This window comes from Callospermophilus lateralis, chromosome 3 (assembly GCF_048772815.1).
Source record: "Callospermophilus lateralis isolate mCalLat2 chromosome 3, mCalLat2.hap1, whole genome shotgun sequence".
In the NCBI taxonomy this organism is placed as follows: domain Eukaryota; kingdom Metazoa; phylum Chordata; class Mammalia; order Rodentia; family Sciuridae; genus Callospermophilus; species Callospermophilus lateralis.
Genome location: NC_135307.1, coordinates 90,908,842 through 90,932,849, shown reverse-complemented (window position 1 = coordinate 90,932,849; position 24,008 = coordinate 90,908,842). Strand labels below are relative to the sequence as shown.

The 24,008-nt window shown below is 38.1% G+C and overlaps 1 protein-coding gene across 1 annotated transcript; it reads right to left on the bottom strand.

The window, feature by feature from the left end:
* Nucleotides 1-63: 63 nt before the first annotated feature.
* Nucleotides 64-22,929, bottom strand: Eif3j (eukaryotic translation initiation factor 3 subunit J). Its single transcript, XM_076850733.1, has 8 exons — nucleotides 22,795-22,929; nucleotides 22,605-22,708; nucleotides 10,073-10,127; nucleotides 9,500-9,591; nucleotides 5,301-5,415; nucleotides 2,798-2,959; nucleotides 1,489-1,562; nucleotides 64-1,135 (listed from the first exon to the last, which is right to left on the bottom strand). Exons 1-8 carry the CDS (start codon nucleotides 22,838-22,840, stop codon nucleotides 1,004-1,006), a joined length of 780 nt encoding a protein of 259 aa, XP_076706848.1. The 5' UTR covers nucleotides 22,841-22,929; the 3' UTR covers nucleotides 64-1,003.
* Between the last annotated feature and the right edge of the window lie 1,079 nt (nucleotides 22,930-24,008).

Sequence of the window (24,008 nt, the reverse complement as noted above, 5' to 3'; positions counted from 1 at the left end):
ACTCTAGTCCCAAGAGGTGCATTCTGTACTCTCCAAAAATATCTCTTGGGAGGTAACACAAAATTTAAGTCCTCACAATAGTGATTTTATTAAATTAGTTGCTTTATAAAACATTGCAGATGTCATAATTGTTAACATAACAATTTACCAAACTGTAGTTAACTGGTGCAGTTTGCTGAGCATGTTTTATAAAGGAAAGGAAATGCCAAAACCCTGTTAAAGTTGTTTCATTGCAGCCTAGGAGAACAAAGAAATTTGTTTCTCAGACACTTGAATCAGGCAAATAAAAACAGAGTTTCCCTCCCCCATCTGAAGCACTTCATCAGTAAAAATAGTCTGATAAATAGAGATTCCACAACTTTTACTGTACTGCAAAAATGGAGAAGTTTACCTTCTTCAGCTTCAAAGTTGGAGGGTTTTGGTCATTTAATTTTTAAGTATCACACTAGTACTTTTCAGCTGCAGTATCTTCAGTCTGAGATAACCAGTCTTCTTCACAATGTATTTTTAACATCCTCACGCTCAATTTAAGACAAAGCAATTTTAATACTAGGTGCACACCACATGCCCTTGCTGCAAACTGCTTTTCTTGACAAGTTATGAAGTAGTTCAAGGAGGTATGGTTAAGGCTGTATTACTGAATGGTGCTGGTAAATACTACATAATTTTTTGTCATGTTGCAACCTTTGTTTCCAATTTAGTGGCTGCTGCTATGGAATCAAACAGCAACAATGACAACATTATTAGGTGTTTTTTTTGTTTTTTTTTTTTTTAACTATGATTTAGTAGCAATTGAGGTTCCCCAATTTTAACCCCTTGGCAGCAAGATCCACTTTCCCTCATTTGCACATTAGCACCTAAGTGTCAAGGGGTAAAATAACCAGCACAAAAGATACTGCACTTCTGATTGTAGCATTTGGCAGAACTGAAAGGAAAGGAAGTTGTGCTACATGTTGAAGGGATTGTGGGCAACAGAAAGAAGACACCAGGAGAAGATAAAATGTCACATGAAGTCTTCATAGTCTTGTACATAGCCTCCATCATAACCACCATAATCTGCCAGATCATCTTTCATGGTGGCCTTTAATCCCCCTCCAGGAACCACGCCTTTCTTCTTCTTTTTGGCTTTGCTTTGCTAAAGATGAGAAAGAGTTATTTCAAGAGACTTTATCTGCTATGTACATTTTATCTGATACAGCAACCCTCATAGAAATATCAAAAGCATCTGGTCCCAGAAGAAACCTTAATTCTTTAAGGGAGAGCTCAAGCCTAATCTATAGCAATTTCTATTAATATTGAGAAGAGAAATGCAAACATGTCTATAAACAAAAGGACAGTATTGGCACCCATACTCCTGTTCTATTCCAACTTAAATGATATTGGTAGTGCTTGACTTTTATGTTTTTGACAGACCCCTATTATATTTGAGAATTTTCTCACAACTCCATCTTAACACAATATTTGTTTCCCTGCACAGCTTGTCCTTACCTTTTCTTGCTTCTGTTTTTCACTGCAAAGCACAGTCAATGAATTGGTAATCTTTTTCAAGTCATCAATTTCCACTATTAAAAAAAAAAAAAAAAAAAGACACTGATCTTCAAATTTTAAGCATTTTGAAAACTAAAGCAAAATAGATATCCTTCCAAAAATGTTTTGAGAAGCCTAATTTGTCCATCAAGTAACCCTGAAAATGACTGAACTTTTAAAAACTTAAGGTGGTTAGGGAATCAAGAGTTTATGGCTCAGCTCAAGGTAGAACTACTTAAAAATGGTGAATTCAGTAACAAAACTTCAACTTTATAATGACCTACAACAACATACTATTGCTCAATCATACAGAAACTGAAAGTGACTTAATATTGCACAGTACTCTTTCTTCTATCTTTCCTTCAGTCTAAACAGATGAATAACCATGCACTTCCTAACTGCTCATTGAGCATCAAGGATGTGTTAAGATTTCTTGAACCTGCAGAAGAAAACCCCATACCCCTAGGGGGACTCCATTTTCTATCGCAGAACTAGAATGAAAACTGATTTATCTCAGTGTGCTATAAGGTGACAGGCCTGTTAAGTGGTGAACATACCTTCCCATCCTTATAAAAACATGAAGCCAGAAAGATATCTAGCTTTTAGCTATCAGAAAATGTTCAGTTTGGGATACAGAACCTCCCAAAATAGGAAAATTAGTACAGCAGAATGAAATACCAACTCTGGTTACTTCACTGATTAATTTTAGAAGCCCCAGCTTACTGATCATTTCTCAAAGAAAACCCAATTTATAATTCATTATATAGGATTCCTTTTTTTCAAACAGCAAATACTAGCAAAACCAGTTTCCACATTACTACTGCATCACCCATACCTGTCATTCTGAAAGGTATGACTCCTTGGGGTGTGGCACCACAGCAGCACCCCAGAGGATGGGTGCCAGCTCTATTAAGTATTTTGTCTTAAGCTTCCAAACATTGGAAGTCTCTCACTCACCTGAAAATCCTGAAAGCCCAGAGGCCATTTCCCCCCAAAGATACCTCCCTTTCAAGAAATAAAAAAATTTACTCAGTTGCTTTGCTGACAAGCCCAGATGTCTCTTTGGGACACCAATGAAGGCAGCCTACCCCCGCCCACACACACCCAAAAACCCAACACTCACACTAACTATACATGTAGAACAAAAGAAGCAAATCCTGAGTTTCTACAACAGAATTAAAAGAAAAAAAAAATCCCCCATCCCTGCTTCTCCCTGAGTATAATTTCACTTAAAATCTACCCACAGGGGGTAGAAATGAGAATTACTTACATGAAATACACACATCTCGAACTAAGGCTTCCAAAAAACTGGCATAATATAGTGACTTTTCATATTGGGTAATTTTATCTTTTAGTAACTTTCCAAACTCTGTGAAATCATCTCTTGAAGATGGGTTCATAGCATCTATTCCATAAACTGTATTGTTAACACCTGTAGAAGAGAAGAAACACTAGGAATATCAGAAAGTTTTGTTTCATTCTAAAACAGATTCTTAATCTAGACCCATTGAAGCCCTTGGACAGATCTGGGGGTGGAGTATGGGGGGGAGCATGCCCTATGAATTTGAATGAGAGAAATAAATTTACATTTTGATTTTCACTAATAGAGACCATAAATAATTTCATATCATATTATAGTTTTAGCAGATATCTTGCAATACTGTATGGTCATTACCTTCAAAAAAACCTTTTTTTATTAGATTTGCCACTGGATCTTATTAATAAAAAAAACATACACAGGCCGGGAGTACAACTTAGTGGTAGAGGACCTAATATGCATGAGGCCCTGGGTTCAATCCCCAATACAAGGGGGAGGTGGGGAAGGATATACTGTGTAATAAAAAATAAAATTAAAAAAAAAATTCTGTAATAAATTCATTATTTTAGTATTTTGATATCTATTTTCAATTATAGGTTTCCTTTGTAAATAAAATTCTATGCATTTATTGTATTCATTTGAAAATATTATGCTACAAAAGGGCCCATAAATTCACCATGCTGCCAAAGAATCCCATGGCACAAAAGGGATGTTCTTAAAGGAGCTGTCCAAAAGTTTAGCCACAGCGAAGTATGGAAAGGGGGAAAAAAACGTAAGAAACAAAGATGGAGCCTTAATACCCAGTCAAGTCCAAAAGCTAAGCAGAGGTATGCCATGTGTTAAATCCCAACAGAAAAATTAATCTGACCTAAAAGAATTATGACAATATGATTCTGTATCCTTCTCAAGGGCAAGAGTAAATTAGTTGTTAAAATCATGTATTGAGTATTTTAGTATGAGAAACACAATAGTAAAATTCTATTAATTAAACAATGACTGTATATGGATGCACATAATTTTACTTTTTAATCTGTAATTGGTATTCTATACCAGGCTTTATAAGAGCACAATGCATAAACCCACCTCTTTAATAAGCATATGGGCAGCTTTTAACATCCCATGAAGACATGAAATAAGGGCCCAGTGCCCTCTATAATTAGATGAGTACTTTTAGGACTCGCAAGCAGCATATAGGAGCGTCTTTGGCAGCTACTTTTTTTTTTTTTGGATGATGATGGGAATCAAACTAAGGCCCTTTCATACACTAGGCAAGTATTCTACTACTGAGTTATGTCCCCAGCCTGGCCTGGCCCGGCCCAGCCCAGCCCATCCCATAGTCACACTTGAGATTGCTAAAGACTGACTGAGAAATGAGATCATAGATCTCTATAAAGAGAATGATCACTGCAATCGTCCCCTGATGCACTTGAGAAAAGGACTGGCAAAAACCCAGGTCAACTAGAGCCTTCTTGGTTATAGATTTCAGTTTCAATGTTATTTAACTGATTTAACAGGATCTTCTAGTCTGAAAAGTACTCAATACCTAACAACAAACTTGGTTACCCCTGTCATGTGAATCTCCCCTGAAACACACCAGGTATAGGATCCTGAACCACAGCTGCAGGCATGATACACAGAAATGGTGGCCCCTGAAAGAAAGGGCATGGTGAAGGCCAAGGAGGAGAGGACCACACAAAGAAACAACTGAGTACAAGAAGGCACAAAGATGAATGTCACATGGCCTGTTATCCTATTACCTACTACAAGTCTTGGCTTAGATGGCCCAGAATAGCACTATAGTAAGTTCACTACTTAAATTTCAAAGTTACAGACCTCAAAAAAAAAAAAAAAAAAAAAAAAGTTAGACCTCAGACTTCATTCAAGTTTCACCCAGCTGATACATGCTAGGCAATGATGTACTTTATTTGGATCCAATGACGACTTAATCTTTTAATATACTACAAACAGTTACTCAAAAATCTGAACATGTACGTCCTTCACACTTGCCTTCAAGTAATGAAATCTCAAAACTGCTTTCAAATATCTAAATTTGACAGGATTATGTTAAAAAAAAATTTCCAAAGACTTAAAAAATGATGTTTGCCAGGAGCAGGGGCACACACCTGTAATCCCAACAGCTCAGGAGGCTGTGGTAGGAGAATAGCAAGTTCAAACCAGTCTCAGCAACTTAGGGGAGACTCTGTCTCAAAACAGAAAATAAAAAGGGCTGGAGATGTGGCTTAGTATTTATGTGCCCCTGGGTTCAATCCCCAGTACCAAAAGTCAGTTCAGTGATGGGGCTTTGCCTAACATGTGCAAGGTCCTGGGTTTGCTCTTCAGCACCACAAAAAAAAAAAAAAAGGCAAAATTGAACTTTCACAACTTAAAATTTTGACTCCTAGAGTTTTCAGCTACAATAATTCAGTATTGCACTAAAACCACACACCCATCTTACCAAAAGTTTCTTTAGCTAATTCAAGATCTGACTCTTCCTGTAATTTCTTAAGCCGAAGTTTATCTGCTAATTGTTCTTCTGGTGTTAGCACTTTAGGTTCTTCAGGTTCTTCTAACTGAAATGAAACAGAAGTTTTAAAAGAGCTGTGATTATGATGGACCTGGTATAATTCTATAGTGTATGATTTTTTTTATAAGTACTTACAATTATAAATAAGCAAGCATTTATAAAGTGATGACTATATTTCAGACATTCTCCTATACACTTTAGATATTCTTATCCCAATTACATAGGAAAAAAACCCCAGAAGCACAGAGATAACAGATAGTAACACAGCTAGTAATGTTAACAGAGGTAAGATTTGAACCCAGGAACACTGGGATTATTCCTATTGCCTTTTTTAAAAACAAGGAATTAAAATTGTAGGCAAGAGAAAAATGCACTCTCATATACTGTTATTACTATATTGGAACAATCTTTCTAAGGGCAACTTAAAATATTTATCAAGTCTTAAAATTCTTTAATATGCTTTAATTAAGTAATTCCATTTCCAGATATTTAGCTTAAGAAATCTAAAATGCCCATATTTATTTAAGCCACTGAAATTATTATTTATAATTACAAGTCAATTCAGAGACCACCTAAAATGTCCAACAACAATACTAATAGCCATTAAGAACACATTTTCTTTGAAGCATCTGAAAACATTCTTTTTGCCAAGTATGGTGGCGTATGCCTGTAAAACCAGTAACTCAAGAAGGCTGAGGCAGGAAGATCTCAAGTTTGAAGCCACCTTTGGCAATTTGGCAAGATTCTGTCTGAAAATAAAAAGTAAAAAAGGGTTGGAGATATAGCTCAGTGGTAGAGCATCTCTGGGTTCAATTTCCAGTATCTCACACACATTTTTTTTTTTTAAATTAAGGTTTCTTCATATTAGAGACTAATATAAAAATCTAACAGTATAATTCTAACTTAGATGACCAGGAAAGAGTCAATCAATACAACTCCTTAGATCGAGTTTTAAGATTCAATTGCTTACACTGATCAGAGAAACATATACAGTTATTACAACATACATGGAGGGCAATTTGGAAATACTTGTGAGACAAATGTACCCATGGGGCTGGGAATGTGGTTCAAGTGGTAGCGCGCTTGCCTGGCATGCGCTGGGCGCTGGGTTCGATCCTCAGCACCACATAAAAATAAAATAAAGATGTTGTGTCCGCCAAGAACTAAAAAAAAAAAATAAATATTAAAAAAAAAAGTACCCATTAACTAGCATTCTCATCTTTGGAAATTTATTCTACAAACATGGATACACGGATACACGTGTTAGAAGTAACAATATGTAATGCTTAGTCACTGAAGTATTATTTATCAAAGACAGGATCGACAAATCTAACTGACCATCAATGGGGAACTGGTAAAATAAATTATGGTACGTCCAGATAATGGAATGTTACATAGCTACCAAAAAACTGATTCAGAATAAACCAGAAATTAATGAAAACAGTTTCCACAGGCAGTTATAGGGAAAAGGGAGAGGAAAGGAATGGATGTTTGAGATCTTCCTCCCCTGTATGATTGACACTATATATATTTTCAGTATACAATCTGATATATACATTGTGAAATGACTAAATCAAGCTGGTCAGTAGTATATTTGTCACTTCACATACTTTGATCTGGGCTGGGGTTATGGCTCAACGGTAGAGCACTGGCCTAGTGCAGGTGAGGCCCTGGGTTCGATCCTCAGTACCACATAAAAACAAAACAAAGGTATTGTCCAACTACAACAAAAAAAATTTTTTTTTTTTTTAAAAACTGATCTACTTTCATCAATTTGAAATGTTTCTGAGTATGCCACTTTTATATAGCTTTAATTTCTGAAAAAAAACAAAGTTGAATACAAAAGAGAAAAGTGGGACTCAGTAGCATACACCTGTAATCCCAGCTACTCCTCAACAGTTTAAGTGAGACACTGTCAAAACAAAAAAGGGGTGGGGGGGGCGGGGAGGGGGCTAGAGTTGTAGCACAGTGGTAGGCGCCCCTAGGATCTGGTTTCCAGGACTGGTGGGTGAGGCAGGGGTTGTGACACTGTATTGATTAAAACACAATGAATCTACAAATGAGTTTGAGTTTACAAAAACCTGTTACTGCCTCTCATCTTTCACTGACATTACACTCCCCCTTCTTACTCTGAAAATTGGTAATTAGAGGATTAAGTTTTTAACTCTGCCTTTCTAATACAAACCATATTCAAAGTAACCAAACAACAAAAAGAAAAAAGAGCCAGCCAATAAACAGAAAAGTCACCATTATGAGAAACATCATTCTGCCATCCCTAATCAAATAATTAGGCAATGATCATCAAAGACATTATAACTGGGTGAGAGGTTGATGTGATTTTGGATTACCCATAAAAGGAAAGACAGAAGTATCAGGATGTCAACATTTTAATCCAGTGACCAATTTTAGCATCAATAACACAGGAGAGATGACTCCTGATGTGTTATAGAATGAAACATACAGCATTACTTCCAAAGTAGTCCAGCTTAAAATATAAAATATGAATCTAACCAAAATTTTATACTCAACTGCCAAATTGAAGAAACTGAAATTATGAGTAAGTAATCAGATAAATATAGAAAGTGGGATGTTCAATAAGACAATTAGCCTGGTCTCTTCAACAAGTTAATGAAGAGAAAGAGAAAGGAAGTGGAGAAGGGAGAGGGACAGAAAAAGAGAGATACTCTAAGAAACTTATGATACATTAACAACCAAATACAATGCATGATCCTTATTTGAGCAGACCATACCTAAAAGACATCTTATGATAATCAGAAATTTGTATGTAAATAGGATACTACATTATGTTTAAAAATTACTGTTCATTTTTTAGAAATATCCGTTTCCAGAAATGTGTACTGAACTAAAGACAAAATGCATAAAGTTTATTATTGTATTTTAGCAAGACAAAAATAGTTGAAGCAAATTTGGCAATATAATGACAAATTTAGGTGCTACATGTTAATCATTTTATTTTTTCTACTTTTTGTTTGAAAATATTCTTAATAAAAAGTCAAGGAAAAGAATAAAGCTTTCTATGACCTGTATGAAAGGATCTTTATGGTATATCAAATAAAAAGGTGTCTGGGCATGGCAGTATACACCTGTACCCCCAGCAACTTAGGAGAATAGGCTGAGGCAGGAGGATTGCAAGTTTAAGTCCAGGCTCAGCAACTCAGTGAAATCCTGTTTCAAAATAAAAAAATAAAAAGGGCTAGGGGGTTGGGCACAGTGGCACACACCTCTAAACCCAGCTATCTGGGGAGGCTGAGGCAGGAGGATGAAAAGTTCAAAGCCAGCCTCAGCAAAAACAAGGTGCTAATAAGCAACTTCAGACTCTATCTCTAAATAAAATACAAAGTAGGGCTGGGGAGGTGGCTCAATGGTCAAGTGCCCCTGAGTTCAATACCCAGTACCAAGGGAAAAAAGGGGAAGTGGGGGTGGGGACTGGGGATTTAGTATCCTTGGGCTCAATCACCAGTACACGGAAAGTGGGAAAAAAAAATGGCTCAGTGGTTAAGTGCTTCTGGGTTCCATCCTCAGTATCAAATTAAAAAAAAAAAAAAAAAAAAAGAAAAAAGAAAATGTAGTTATATCCAGACACATCAAGTTCATAAAGACACCTGGAAGAGATAAGAAAGCCTTACTGTGGGATAGAGGAAAATATACAGTATAAATGAGTTAAACTATCTTGATTTTTGAATTCTGTAAATGTACTTTCTATTCAAAAAGCAAATTAATACAATATTACTGAACTTGCTCCAAATAATCAAGAACAAAAATATTTATATAGTGTATGACACAGAAATGAATGCTTTCTGTATTTTACTCAGTATGTACACCACAAATAATCATGACTAGAAAGAACTGCAAACACTGACAAAAAAAAATCACTGGCTGTGGTTACTGTGCAATTGTGACTGTTCCTGAAATACATACAGCATCTGGATTCTATTTTTGCAAAAACCACATATCAATTTGTTTTGGGATTTACCTAGCTATATAAGCTATATAAGTATCCATTTATTTACATTCTTCACAGGGCCCTTCAAATCAAATCGTCTGTTAAACATTGTACCACTACTAATGTTAGAATTTTGTATGTATTTTAGAAAATGAACAGTACTAACCCTCTTTTTAATTTCTTCTTGCCTTTTCTTCTGTTGCCTTTCTTTCTCTTTTATCTTCTCTGCTATTTTTTTCTTTTCTGAAATTTTTATTTCTGAAAGAAATATTTTATTCACAATTATTAAGTACTTTGCAGTTCAAGGATGGGAAAGATAAGATACTTAAATACTTTAAGAGATCAAACTTTTCCCAGCTTTCAGATTCATATGGTAATATTCTAGAAAATTAAAGTGGTAAAGTTCTGGAAGTCTTTTCCTCTCTAATCTGACCCATAAGATCAAATATCTCTACATATATTCCTACCACCCTTTAAGCAAGACCAACAGCATTCAAATAACTATAATGCTGCACTCCCTCTGCTCTCTCTTCATAGCCCAGCACTCAAAAAGAAAAAGAGGAGATATCTGATTACATTTGAGGAGACAAAGAAGAGATGCAGGAAAAAGAAAATAAAGAAGAAATAGAAGAATGCTTAGTTTCAATATACCAACAATTTTGTGAGCATTTTGTTATTTAAGCACTAAATGCCTACACCAAGATATAAAACCAAAAATGAAAGAGCACTAGTGGCTCACCTGGTTTTACTTCTGCTTCCTCTTTTTTTTCTTCATCATCATCATCCCAGTTATCCTAAAGAAAAAAAAAATACATATATATATATATATTCCACGAAGCCTTTATTATCAACTTGTCTAACTCTATGGAGACAAACTTTTGGATTTTGTTAATGCATTACATAATAAATTAATGTAGGAAGAACTGACACCTTTAAATACCTGAGCTCCCTAAAAAAGGGCTCTTCCCAATTGTTTGAGTCCACTTTTTTATTTTTTAAGAGAGCTGGAAAGTTTCCAAGAGGTTTTATACATTTCTCTGTAGGTTTTTCCTAAGTATTTCATAAGGTCCTAAACTTTCTCTCCAGTTATATTCTCTAAAAACTGGTTATTTTTATACAGAAATACCTAATGATATTTTTATGTTAATTTCATTATCTTACTGAATTCATTTATCACTTACACTGGGTGACACACACAACTGTAATTCCAGCTATTTAGAGGTTCTAAATTTTACTTTCTACATTAGTTTTAAAATTGACTTGGGAGGCTAATGCAGAAGGATTCTAAGTTCAAGGACAACTTGTAAAACATAGTGAGACTGTGTTTCAAAATACAAAATTTAAAAGAGCATGCCTATAATACCAGCTACAAAGGAGGCTGAAGCAGGACAATTCCAAGTTCAAGGCTAGCTTTAGCAATTTAGTAAGATCCTATCTCAAAATGAAATAAGGGGGGCTGGGGTTGTGGCTCAGCAGTAGAGCACCTGCCTAGCATGTGCAAGGCCCTGGGTTAAATCCTCAGCACCACATAAAAATAAATAAATAAAAGAAAAATACTGTGTCTAACAACAACTGAAAAATATTTAAAAAAATGAAATAAGGGCTGGGGATGTAGCTCAGCAGTGGAGAGTTTGTGTAGCATGTGTAAGGCTCTAGGATGGAACCCAATACTACAAAAAAAAAAAAAAAAGTTAGATTTATAATAGATTCTTTAGGGTTTTTCTAAGATAGGTGGAACACTATAATCTGAATATCTGAAACCTGCAGTGCTCCAAAATTCAGAACTTTGTTTAAAATTACCTTCAGGCTATGTGTAAAAGGTATATATAAAACATAAAAGGAAAAAAAAAGAATTTTACGTTTAAACTCATAATATATATGCAAAGATTTCAAATTCTGAAATAACACCCAAAACCAAAACACTTCTGATCCCAAGCATTTCAAATAAGGATACCCAACCTGTACATCATCTGCAAACAAGACAGCTGAACTACTTTTTATACCAATTATTCTACCTCCACAATTGATTTATCTAATGGCAATAGCTAAACCTCTAAGTACAATGCTGTATAGATAATGAGCATCCTTGCCACCTTCCTCTTCCCCTTCTTAATAAAACTGCCTGTGGATTTTCCCCATGGAGCCCTATGCTATACATGCTACCAAGTTTATGCAATAAATTTATCAATCATTTAATTTATTATCTCTGAATTTTGGTCTGCTAAGAAGTCTTATACCAAAGAAGTCACTAATATTTTCTTCTAGAATATATAGGGTTTCATTAGTTTTTCATTTAGATTTCTGACCCATTTAGAGTTTTTTACTTGTGTATGGTATAAAGCATAGATCCATTATCTATTTCTCCAAATACCTAGTCAGTTGTCACAGCATCATTTACTAAAAAGTCCTTCTTTGCCCCATGATTTACCATATACTTAATTTCCTTATGTACTTAGAATACTTCTGGGCTTTCTATCTTATGCTACTGTTATACATACTGTCTCTTCATATATCAGCACCACACTGTTTTAATTATAGAGCTTTTATGGTATGCTTTAATGTCCACTAGTGCTAGTTCTCCCATGTAGTTTTTTAATGCTTTCCTGACAATTCTTGCATGTTTGTTTTTCACATGGACCTTTATATCAACTTATCTAACTACATTTAAAAAAGCTTCTTTATTAGTAATTAAAATACAAGATAACCTTAAAAAGTGATTTGCACCAGGCATGGTGGTGTGTGCCTATAATCTCAGCAACTCCCAGGCTCAGGAAGCTGAGACAGCAGGATCACAAGTTCGAGGCCAGTCTTGGTAATTTAGCAAGTCTTTGGTAACAGTGAGACCCTGTCTCAAAAACAAAATATAACAGGCTTGGATATGGCTCAGTGGAAGAAAACCTCTGTGTCCGTCCCCCCACCCCCCGCAAAAAAAAATGATTTGTAGTTGATTTAAATAGAAGATTGAAAGCAAATGTAAAAAGTACCCCGTACTCTAGCTGATGGGTCATTTATTTCAAGCAATATTCCATACAATACAAGGCTGACTAATGAAATAAATCTATATACTAAGGCTGGGTTTAATGAAGAGTCATGACCTGGTTAAATGTTTATGGATTCCACTCCCAAACTTGGGCAGGCACTCAGATCTATATTCTATCTTCCCTATACCTAATTCAATCACTGAGCTAAATATAAACAAATTCTCCCAGAAACAGAAAAAGAATCATGAAATTCATTTGAAAAAGTAAAAGACCCAGAATAGTCAAAGCAATCCTTAGCAAGAAGAGAGAAGTAGGAAACATCACAATACCAGACCTTAAACTATACTACAGAGCTACAGTAACAAAAACGCTCTGGTATTGGCACCAAAATAGACATGTAAACCAATGGTACACAATAGAGCACACAGAGACAAACCTACATAAATACAGTTATCTCATACTAGACAAAGGGGCCAAAAACGGAGAAAAGATAACCTCTTCAACAAATGGTGCTGGGAAAACTGGAAATTCTTATGCAGCAAACTGGAATTAAACCTCTATCTCTCATCCTGTACAAAACTCAAAGTGGATCAAGGACCTAGGATTTAGACTAGAGACTCTGCGTCTAATCGGCCCAAATCTTCATCATGTCAGCTTAGGACCTGACTTCCTTAACAAGACTCCTAAAGCATAAGAAATAAAAACAAGAATCAATAAATGAGATGGATCAAACTAAAAAGCTTCTTTGTAGCAAAGGAAAAAATAACATGTGAAGAGAAAGCCAACAGAATGGAAGAAAATCTTTATTACACGCACATCAGATATAGCACTAATCTCCAGAATATACAAAGAACTCAAAAAAATCAACACCAAAATAAATAAATAAATAATGCAATCAATAAATGGGATAAAGAAATGAGCAGACACTTCACAGAAGATGATACACATTAGATCAACAAATATATGAAAAAAGGCTCAATATCTCTAGCAATTAGAGAAATGTAAATCAAAACTACTCTAAGATTTCATCTCATTCCAGTCAGAATGGCAATTATTAAGAATTCAAGCAATAATAAGTGCTGGCAAGGATGTGGGGGGAAAAGGTACACTGATTCATTGCTAGTGGGACTGCAAAATGGTGCAACCACTTTGCAAAGCTGTATGGAGATTCCTTAGAAAACTTGGAATGGAACCACCATTTTACCCAGTTATCCTACTCTTCGGTCTATACCCAAAGGACTTAAAATCAACATACTAACAGCAAAGCAGCCACATCAATGTTTATAGCAGCTCAATTCACAATAGCCAAACTGTGGAACCAATCTCGATGCCCTTTAATAGATAAATGGATAAAGAAACTGTGATATATATACACAATGGAATATTCCTCAGCCTTGAAAAAGAATGAAAGTATGGCATTTACAGGTAAATGGATAGAGTTGGAGAACATGCTAAGTGAAGTAAGCCAATCCCAAAAAACCAAAGGCCAAATGTTTTCTCTGATAAATTGACACTGATCCATAGGTAGTGGTGGGTGGGGAGGGGGGAGAGGGGAGGGAAGAATGGAGGAACTTTGGATTAGGCAGAGGAACAAAGAAGAGGAGAGGGGGTGAGGAGGGGAAATGGTGGAATGAGATGGACATTATTACCCTATGTATGGGTATGATTGCACAAATAATGTAACTCTACATCATGTTCAACCAGAGCAATGAAAAGTTGTGCTTCATTTATGAAAAATAAATAAATAAATAAAAACAAATTATCAAACATTTTTCTGGTCTAGGGATATAGCTCAGAGCACTTGCCTAACAAGCATGAATTCCCTGGGGGAAAGGCAGGGGTCAATCCCTAGTACTACAAAGAAAGAAAGAAAGAAAGATAAAGGACCCACAATTTCCTAAAGGCTCCACAGAATTTAGAAGATTCTAATTTAAAAGGAATAGATGGGGCTGGGGTTGTGGTTCAGTGGCAGAGCACTCACCTAGAATGTACAAGGCCCTAGGTTCAGCACTGGGTTTGATTCTCAGCACCACATAAAAATAAGGGTATTGTGTCAACGATAACTAAAAAAATAAATATTTAAGGGCTGGGGTTGTAGCTCAGTGATAGAGCGCTTGCCTACCATGTGTGGGGTGTTAGGTTTGATTCTCAGCACCACATAAAAATAAAATAAAGGTACTGCATGTCCAACTACAACTAAAACCCAAAATAAAATAAATATTTTAAATAAATAAAGGAATAGATACATGAGCTGGGGATATAGCTTAATTGGTAGAGTGCTTGCCTCGTATGCACAAGGCTCAGCAACACAAAACAAATAAACAAAATAAAAGGAATAGGTAAACCCGTCATTAAAGAGGGCTTTAATTTATATGTAGCTTAGACACTGTCCCAGCAACTACCAAGCCATATTGAAATGCCATTTGAAGCTGATCTACAGAACAGCAGACGCAAAGCAGGAGGCCCTGATGCTACTAGAAGATGCAAAGGCAAACTATTGTGCCACTACTATGACACCAAGCTTCTGGTTTTATAAGCAAAACAGATCATAAATGTTTATCAGTCTAGGTATATAAACAAACTGAATCTTGATTCTTAATAACATTCTGTAAGTCCAACAAAGAAATAAAAAATCCAACACCCTAAGACTGTCATGGGGGGTAAAAGCTGAGTGGGAAAAATCTTATATAAAAAGTACACATTTTTGGGGGTGGGGTATGGGGATTGAACTTAGGGGTACTCGGTCACATCCCCAGCCCAATTTCATATTTTATTTAGAGACAGAGTCTCACTGAGTTGCTTAGTGCCTTGTTTTTTTTTAAGGCAGGCTTTGAACTCTCAAAGCTCCTGCCTCAGTCTTCCAAGTCAAAAAGTAAACATATTTTTATAGTCATCTTACCTTGGTAATTTAATGTAGGGTTTACAGTTTTCAACAGACCAAGTGTGGTTGAGTGCCCCTGAGTTCAATCCCTGGTACCCAAACAAATAAAAAATAACACTGCAGTTCAAAAAGAACCAAAGAGCTAGAAGTTAACTACTAAGTGTTTTTGTTGTTGGTTTAATCTTCACAGAAGATAGAAAGACTAGATCTGTGATATGCTGCTTAAGCACTGCTTCAGAAAGAAGGACCATATCACTATTTTCACTATTATAAGGGTATAAGGGTATTGTGTCAAATGATAACTAAAAAATAAATATTTAAGGACTGGGAAAGGGCCCTGTGCAGTGGCGCATGCCTATAATCCCAGTTGACACAGAAGGATTGCAAGTTCAAAGCCAGCCTCGGGAAAAGCAAAGTGCTAAGCAACTCTGAGACCCTATCTTTAAATAAGATACAAAATAGGGCTGGGGATCTGGCTCAGTGAAGTACCCCTCAGTTCAATTCCCAGTACAAAAAAAAAAAAAAAGAAAGCATTTACTGAGTGCTCTCTTTGTACCAGACTCTGTGCAAAGAGCAATAACATGGTTAATCCTCAACATTATTTTGGAAAGCAAGGTGGTATCATCCCCATTCTGCACATAAATGAACTGAGGCCCAGGGATAGCTATCCCAGATTCAGTGAAAAAACAATGAAGAGACCTGCTCTGAATGGACCAAAGTTCCTTCAAGTATCATAGTGAACGTAATTGCTTCTTCGCATCCTGAAATACAAAATGCCAACCAGGGAATTAAGTCCCTCCCCACCCAAATCCATTCTTTCAGTTAGTTCTAGAATAAACTCCCATGGAATCACAGTGAATCTCATTTTTAAAAAAGTGTGTAGGGGAGTCATAGCCAGGAATGGTGGTACATACCTATTATTCCAGCAGCTTGGGAGACTGAGTCAAGAGGATCACAAGTTTAAGACCAGTCTCAGCAACTTAGCAAGCAACTCAAAATTTAAAAAGGACTGAAGATGTTGTCCAGTGGTAAATCACCCCTGAGTTAAATATCCAGTACCCCCACTCCCACTCCTAAAAAAAAATTTACAGTTCATACTGAGTTATAGTTATGTCAATTACCCACTTCAAACCTCAAACTGCTTATAGTGGTTTTCTGTGAATTTTAAGAAACTGGTCTAGAATCCTCTGGTAATAAGAAGCCAAAGGGAGAAGTACCTCTGAAAATAAGGGATTCCATCACAATACCTTCAACATAGAGTAACATTTCTGTTCAATGCTGATGCTCTTCGGTGCCCATTCCCAGCAAAACATCATCTCTAGCCTACTCATATCAATGCTCCTCATTCCTACCAACTCTATGTCCCATCTCTATCATGCCCCTGGTTTCCCCATCAAAGGATGAACCTTACCCTAGACACCCATCAATGCAGACATAATGAGGTTACCTGGAAACTCCTCATTCCATCACAGAATGGATTTTAGTAGCAAAAGGAGCTCCTATCACAAATCCTGGGAAGTCATGACAATTGTTCCTCAGTTCTTTAAAGGACCACCATGAAAAGCAAGCCTTGCCTGTCACCTTCACACCAAAGTCCTTTCAATAAGTCTGCTCTAAAATTACTACCAAACAAGCACCAAGTCCCTAAAGAAGAGAGCATAGTAATCTCAGCAAAAAAGAAGCAGGTTGTATTTGCAAATAATTGTAATCTTTATGAGTATATAGATTATATATAAGATTAGGTTAATTTCCCCAAGAACTGAAAATTTTTATTTCCTTAATTATGATATTAGCAAGTACCTGAAACCTATGGCACAATGTTTGCAACAATGCTTGAGAAAATTTTGCCCAACTTCCTGTGAATATTAGAACTTTGTAAATGTGGACCAAAAAAAAAAAAAAAAGATAAAATGCAAAAATGGTTCCTAGAGAAAGACTTAATAAAATTGGGAGTAAGTCTATAACTCACCTCAAAAGAACCCTAAATGGTTATTTGGTAAAAATCCCTTCCCTGGGCTAGGATGTAGCTTGGTAGTAGAGTGCTTTCCTATCATATACTAGGCCCTAGGTTCAATTCTCAATACCATAAAAAACAAACAAAAAATTTCCTTCCCAAATATTTTTGGTAAATAATATATTTCCCAATTATGATATCCAGTTTATTTTCAAAAGAATCATCTAGAAAGAGGTGTGGTGGTATCTGCTTGTTTGTAGTCACAGTAACCCTGGAAGCTCAGGCAGAAGAATGACAAGTTTGATACCAGTGTGAGTACCTCAGGGAGACCCTGTCTTTAAATAAAAAAGGACTCAGAACCAAGCATGGTGGTGGTAAGCCTATAATCCCAGTGGCTCAGGAGGCTGAGGCAGGAGGACTGTGAGTTCAAAACCAGCCTCAGCAAAAGTGTGGCGCTAAACAATTCAATGAGACCCTGTCTCTAAATAAAATAGGGCTGGGGATGTGGCTCAGTGGTTGACTGCCCCTGAGTTCAATCCCCAATACCAAAAAGAAAAAAGGGGGGGGGGCGGGGACAAAGAAAAGGACTGGTGATATAGTTCAGTGGTAAAGTTTTTCCAGTACCAAAATATAAGTAAATTTTTAAGAAATTTTAAAAGGGCTAGGGATGTAGTTCGGCTAGTAGAGCAGCCCTGGGTTAAATCCCCAGTCCTGGGGGAAGAGTGATATCATCTATGCTGCTCTCCAAAAATGGTTAGCTTCTTTTCAATAGAGGCTGTTTATAAATTCCTTGCTCATCTATACTCTTGCCCTGCAGATTTGGACTTTCTCTCTAAAAGAAATGGCTGCTTTTCAAGTTTAAAACCTTCTTCCAAATGAATATGACTATTAAAAACAAAACAGGAAAATTTTAAACACTATTTTCTTTTTATTTCTAACAATGCAGCCAGCAGTTGGCTGGTACTGCCATTTTTATAATATGCAACTACAAAATGTCACATGCAATGAGAGAACACATTTAGGGCTGAAAATGTTTTCCAACTTAAGCAAGATATATTTATAGATTGTCAAATAAGAGTAGCTTTAAAAGAGTAGTAAAATTGTTTTGCCTCACAGCAACAGCCCAGGAGCTAACATATTCTTTTCCTTTTTTTAAAAATACGTGGTATAGATATCGTATAATATCTTGCTGGGAAAAAAGCTGTTTCTTGGTGTTCTGTAAGTCTTGTGGGTTCTGTTCTGTGAAGCCTCAGAACTCTGTAATGGGAGTCTGGCAAGGCTAGATATCTCGGCAAGGTTAGATATCCCAGCAAAGTTCAGTTTTTTAAAAAACCTCAAGCCAGGTGTGGTGGAACCTTCCTGTAATCCCAGCAGCTCAGGAGGTTGAGATAGGAGGATCACCAGTTCAAAGCCAGCCTCAGCAAAAGTGAGGTGCTAAGCAACTCAGTGTTTGAGTGCCCACGAGTTCAATTCCTGGTACAAAATAACAATAACAATAACAATAATAATAATAATAATAATAATAAGGCTCAAATCAAATCCTCTTCCAACATCTCAGAACTATGCTGATCTCTCAAGCTACTGTACCTGCCTTAGTAAACTCTACTTCATTTAATTCAAGTTATCCATTAATTCTACTTTAAATTACTGGCTAAGCAAGGTCAAGATTAAGACACTAAACACTATTTTCAACAAAAAATGTTTCCTGCTGGTGTCATGACTCATGCCTGTAATCCCAGCAATTTGGGAAGCTGAGGCAGAAGGATGGCAAGTTTGAGGCCACCTTCAGCAACTTAGTGAAACCCTGTCCCAAGATAAAAAATAAAAAGGGTTGGGGATATGGCTCAGTGGTAAGTGCCCCTGGGTTCAATTCCCAGGACCCCCCCAAAAGAAAAAAGTTACACACACATGAACACCTCTCTTTAAGATATGAATTTTCTGATAAAACAGGTACTCTGAGTTTTTTTCCAATAACTTCACATTTCTCTTCAATATGGATCCCATTCTTCAGAAATGATGTTTCCAATGCATGAAAAATGTCCTTACTCTGGTAGGTATAAATTATCAATCAGGAAGGGATCTTAACAGAAGATGAACAAGTAAGACAAGCAGTTTTGAATTGAGTCAGTTCTTAAGGATCTCTCTTTTTTTGGGTACTAGGGATTGCATCCAAAGGTAATTTACCACTGAGCTAGATCCCAGTCCTTTTTATTTTTTGAGACTGGATCTTGCTTAATTGCTAAGGCTGGCCTCAAACTTGTAATTCTCCTGCTTCAGCCTCCTGAAAAGCTGGGATTATAGGTGTGTGTCACCACACCCAGCTAGGATCTATCTATTTATTTAGTTTGTATGTGGTGCTAAAGATCCAACCCAGTGCCTCACATATGCTAGGCAAGTGCTCTACCACTGAGCTAAAGCCCCAGTCCTAGGATCTCTTTTTAAGAAATCCTATAATATAGTAATAGAAGCAAATGCCTAAGACAGTTGAACACAACCAGAAGTTTCCTCAAAACAATGTCTACACATCCTTCAAATAAAACTTATTTCTAACCTGTTCTACAGATATGCTGGGAGACAATGGAGTAAAATCTGCGCTGTCCCTGCTTCCAGTACTTTCTCAATCAACACACTCTATACATCATTTCAATAATGGGGAAGGAGGCCAGCCATATATGCCAAGTGAATGTTTTTTTTAAAAAAACATATTTTTAGTTGTTGATAGATATTTATTTATATGTATGTGGTGCTGAGAATCAAATGCAGTGCTTTACACATATTAGGCAAGCGCTCTACCACTGAGCTTCAACTCCAGCCCCACAAAGATACTCTAAACATGTTTTCCATAAACAAACAAACAAAAAAAGACTATAAGCCAAGTACCATAGCACTCATCTACAGTCCCACCATCTGGGGAGAATGAGGCAAGAGGATCACAAGTTGAAGTTAACCTTGGCAATTTAGTAAGACCCTGCTCAAAAAAAAAAAAAAAAAAATTAGACCACAACATGAAATAAGAATTTCATTTCAACATAGGAATATAATAGAGTATAATAAATTTAGCTTTCAACCTCCAAGATCAACTTCAAACTTTATATTATTAAAAAAAAAAAAAAAAAGGGTCTTTGGGCAAGCAGTACTCTCCTAGCATATATGAGGTCCTGGGTTCTATCCTCAGTACCATATAAAAATAAATAAATTAAATAAAGGTATTGTGTCCAACTACAACTAAAAAATAAATATGAAAAAAGGTCATTTATACAAAAGAAATTCTGGACTGAAAAACTGGACACTTACAACTTGTAAATCTCCAAAACTGTCATCAAAATTATATTTATCAAGATAGGCTAGGGTTGTGGTTCAGTGGTAGAGTGCTTGCCTAGAATGTGTGAAGCACTAGGTTTGATTCTCGGCATCACATGTAAATAAAAGGTCCATCAACAACTAATAAAATATTAAAAAAAATAAAATAAAATTGAAACTCCTAGAAGAAAATACTAAAAAAATAAAACAGATAAAGGACACATTTAAGTATCCTCAGTCAAAAATAATACTGTTTGGCAAGCAAGGTGGCACACACCTGTGATTCCAGCAGCTCAGAAGGCTGAGGCAGGAGAATCAAAGCCAGCCTCAGGAATTTAGTTGAGGTCCTAAGAACTGAGCAAGACCCCATCTCAATAAATAAATAAATAAAATTAAAATTTAAAAAATAAAAAGGGCTGGGGGTGTGGCTCAGTGATTAAGTGCACCTGGTTCAATTCTGGTATCAAAAGTAGCACTATTCATTTACTAAATCCTATATTCACATGGCTCACATTATCCCTGAAACTGAGACTGTCTGATAAATTGGACATCTGTCTCAACAGATTCAAGCTCATAGTGATTTATCTGTCTTAAAATTTTGCAACACAAAAATAAAGATTTTTATAAAGTTTATGACAAAGAGCATTAGGAGAGTAAAACATTCACTAGATTAATTAAAACAAACAAAAAGAATCATTTTCCCTTTCACACAAAACTTCATCTTCACAAACATAAGATTTTTTAAAAGTCTGTAATTATAATCTTAAAATTCTGGACTTGCCCAGCATAATGGTGCAGGCCTATAATCCTAGCAACTAGGGAGGCAGAGGCAGGAGGATCACACATTTTAAGACCAGCCTCAGCAACTTACCAAGATTTTGTCTCAAAATAAAAAATAAAAAGGGCTGGACATAGTTCAGAGGTAAAGCACCCCTGGGTTCAATCCCCAGTATAAAAAAAAAAAAGGAATGATTATGAACTCGAGACTCATTGCTACTTATAAAAATTTAAAAATTAAAAAAGTATGTAAGCCAGGTGCAGTGGCACACACCTCTAATCCCAGAGGCTGAGACAGGAGAATCAGGAGTTCAAAGTCAGCCTCAGCAAAAGTGAGGTGCTAAGCAACTCAGTGAGACCCTGTCTCTAAATAAAATATAAAATAGGCCTGGGTATATGGCTCAGTGAGTTCAATTCCCGGGTGTCCCCGCCTCCCAAAAAAAAAAAAAAAAAAAAAAAACAGCACATGAGATAGTATGATCTAAAACCATATGATAATCCCCTGGAAGTTTTCAAACACAAACCACAAAGTGAATATGGTATAGATTCACAAAGCATAGGAGAAAGAAAAAATAAAACAAAAAATGCTGGCCCCTGGTCTACTACAACCACCAAATCGTCAATATTTTCTTAGGCCTCATTCATATTCAGATGAAAGTATATCTATCAACTCTCCAATACTCATATTGCTGTGTGGACTACCTAGGTTTCTATCCACTAAATGATATTATCTCTGTGCTCAGTTCATCCTTTTTACCACAGGGTGGGGGAAGGGAGAGCTAAAAGTTATTTTACTTTACTGTTTCTATTTGTCTGCTGTAGAAAGAAAAGTCGAATTTAAACCATAATATTCCACTCATCAAATCATCCGAACAAACTCTATATATGGGCGGTTAAGATCATAAGTGAGTTGCTGACCCTGGGAAGACCTGAGGTTGAAAAGGCAGGAGGGTTTCAATACTTTCCATATGGGATAAACCTCGGAGTTCAATCCCCAATTTGCCAGTCTCATTCCGGTAGTGGACTGCGAGGCTTGCACGTGGGCTAGTCCGACTGCTGCTGTCACCTCTCGTCGCCAGTTGGCGGGTGGGATCTAGGCCGGTGCGCGGACCCCCAAAGAAAGGCTGGCGCGCAGGCCGCCACCGCCCTCGACGAGTGAGTCCGGAAAGACAGGCTGCCGTCTCCAGCCCACATGGCCGGCATGCGAAGGGGAAGAGAACACTGCTAGCCCTACGCTCGCGCCCGGACACACGGCCCGCAGGCCCGGGCGGCGCCCCTGGGCCGAGAGTCGGCCCACCCGCCCGCCCGCCGGCGGCAACTCCACCCGCAACAGTGCCAGCCCTCTCTCGCGCTGTCGGGCGTCCCAGCCCGCACCCACCTTGACGTCCTCGTCCTCGTCCTCGCCTTCCCAGCGGTCCCCGCCGGCAGTGCCGCCGCCCCCCACCTTTCGCACCGGGTCTTCCACGGAGAACGTGTCCGCGTCTACGGAAAAGAGCGAGCCGCGTTAGTGCCTGCCTCGGCGTGGGACCGGCGCCGGTCCGGACCCTGCCCCGGAAACTTCTGCTTACCCCAAGAGTCGGAGTCCCCCGCCGCTGCCGCCGCCGCTGCCGCCATCTCGAGCCGGGTGTGAGCGTGTGTGAGGGGGAGAGCTACGAAGAGTTAGCGCGGCGGAGGTGAGTCACTGGGCTTGCTCTCGTTGGCCCGCGCGGAGCAAGCTGGGACCGTGGCTGACTGTGCGCCGGGCCGAGGCCCCGCCCCCTCTGGCGGCGCCGGCGACGCGCGCGGCGGGGAGGGGACGTGAACCGGGGTCGGCAGAGCGTGGGTCGCGGTTCAGGGCGGGGCTGTGTGTGCTGTTTCTTGCGATGCTGGGCAGTCCTGGACACTAGTTGGGCAGGGCGACAGCGACACCATCCTGGGTCGAAGTAAGAGCGGGAAGGTTAGTAGGGCAGGCCCTTGCCTGACCCTTGGCCCTAACGCATCTTCTGCCAACCTCAACCCCGCCCCAAGGGTGCGCTCTGATCTCGGCCCAAGGCCGCTGGTGAATAAGTTGCCCCCCATCCTCTGCACGCTTCTCCCGGAAGGGTCTCTAAACACTCCTGCCTGTGAGGGTACTCGCCTGGCTTCCTCGGCTCCGGGTGAGCGCGGTCGCGGGCTAGTGGGGGAAGTGGGCCCCTGGCAACCGGCGTACGTAGGGCATCGGGGAAGGAGCGAGTGGAGAGGGCAGAATTCCTGTTCCTTGCAACCTTCCAGCCTGGCGCGTGGAGCCAGCTCGAGGTTCATTTGCGTGGATTTAGTCACGGAGGGATCGAAAACATCCTCAGTCCTCGAAGCTGTCCCCTTCTCTGAGCCCTTAGAGGCATGCACATTCTTTGGCAGAACAATTTCGGAAATTCTCAGTCTGTGCTAGGCATAAGCTCTAGCCTTTTCCACCAAGTAGCAAAGATAGACATGTAAACAAGTTTGGACACAGTGTGATGACTGCAACAAAAAGAAGCATTATGAGGTTAAATGCAAAAGGCTAACATTAACTACGGCGGAGGTTGTAGGAAAGGCCTCCTGAGGTAAGCTCTGGTGAAATTGGAGATTGAGAGACTAAGTGAAATGTGTGGGAGTGCATTTCCAATAGAAGGAATGCATATAGTCAGTCCCTCAGCTGACTGAGTGGTGCAATCAGAGTTAAACTGAACAGGTAAACTCATCATGAAGAACATAAAATGAGCCAAACACTCTGTCCTTATCGCTCCCCTGCAAGGTTGACTTTTTTCTGGTGATGGTGTGTGTG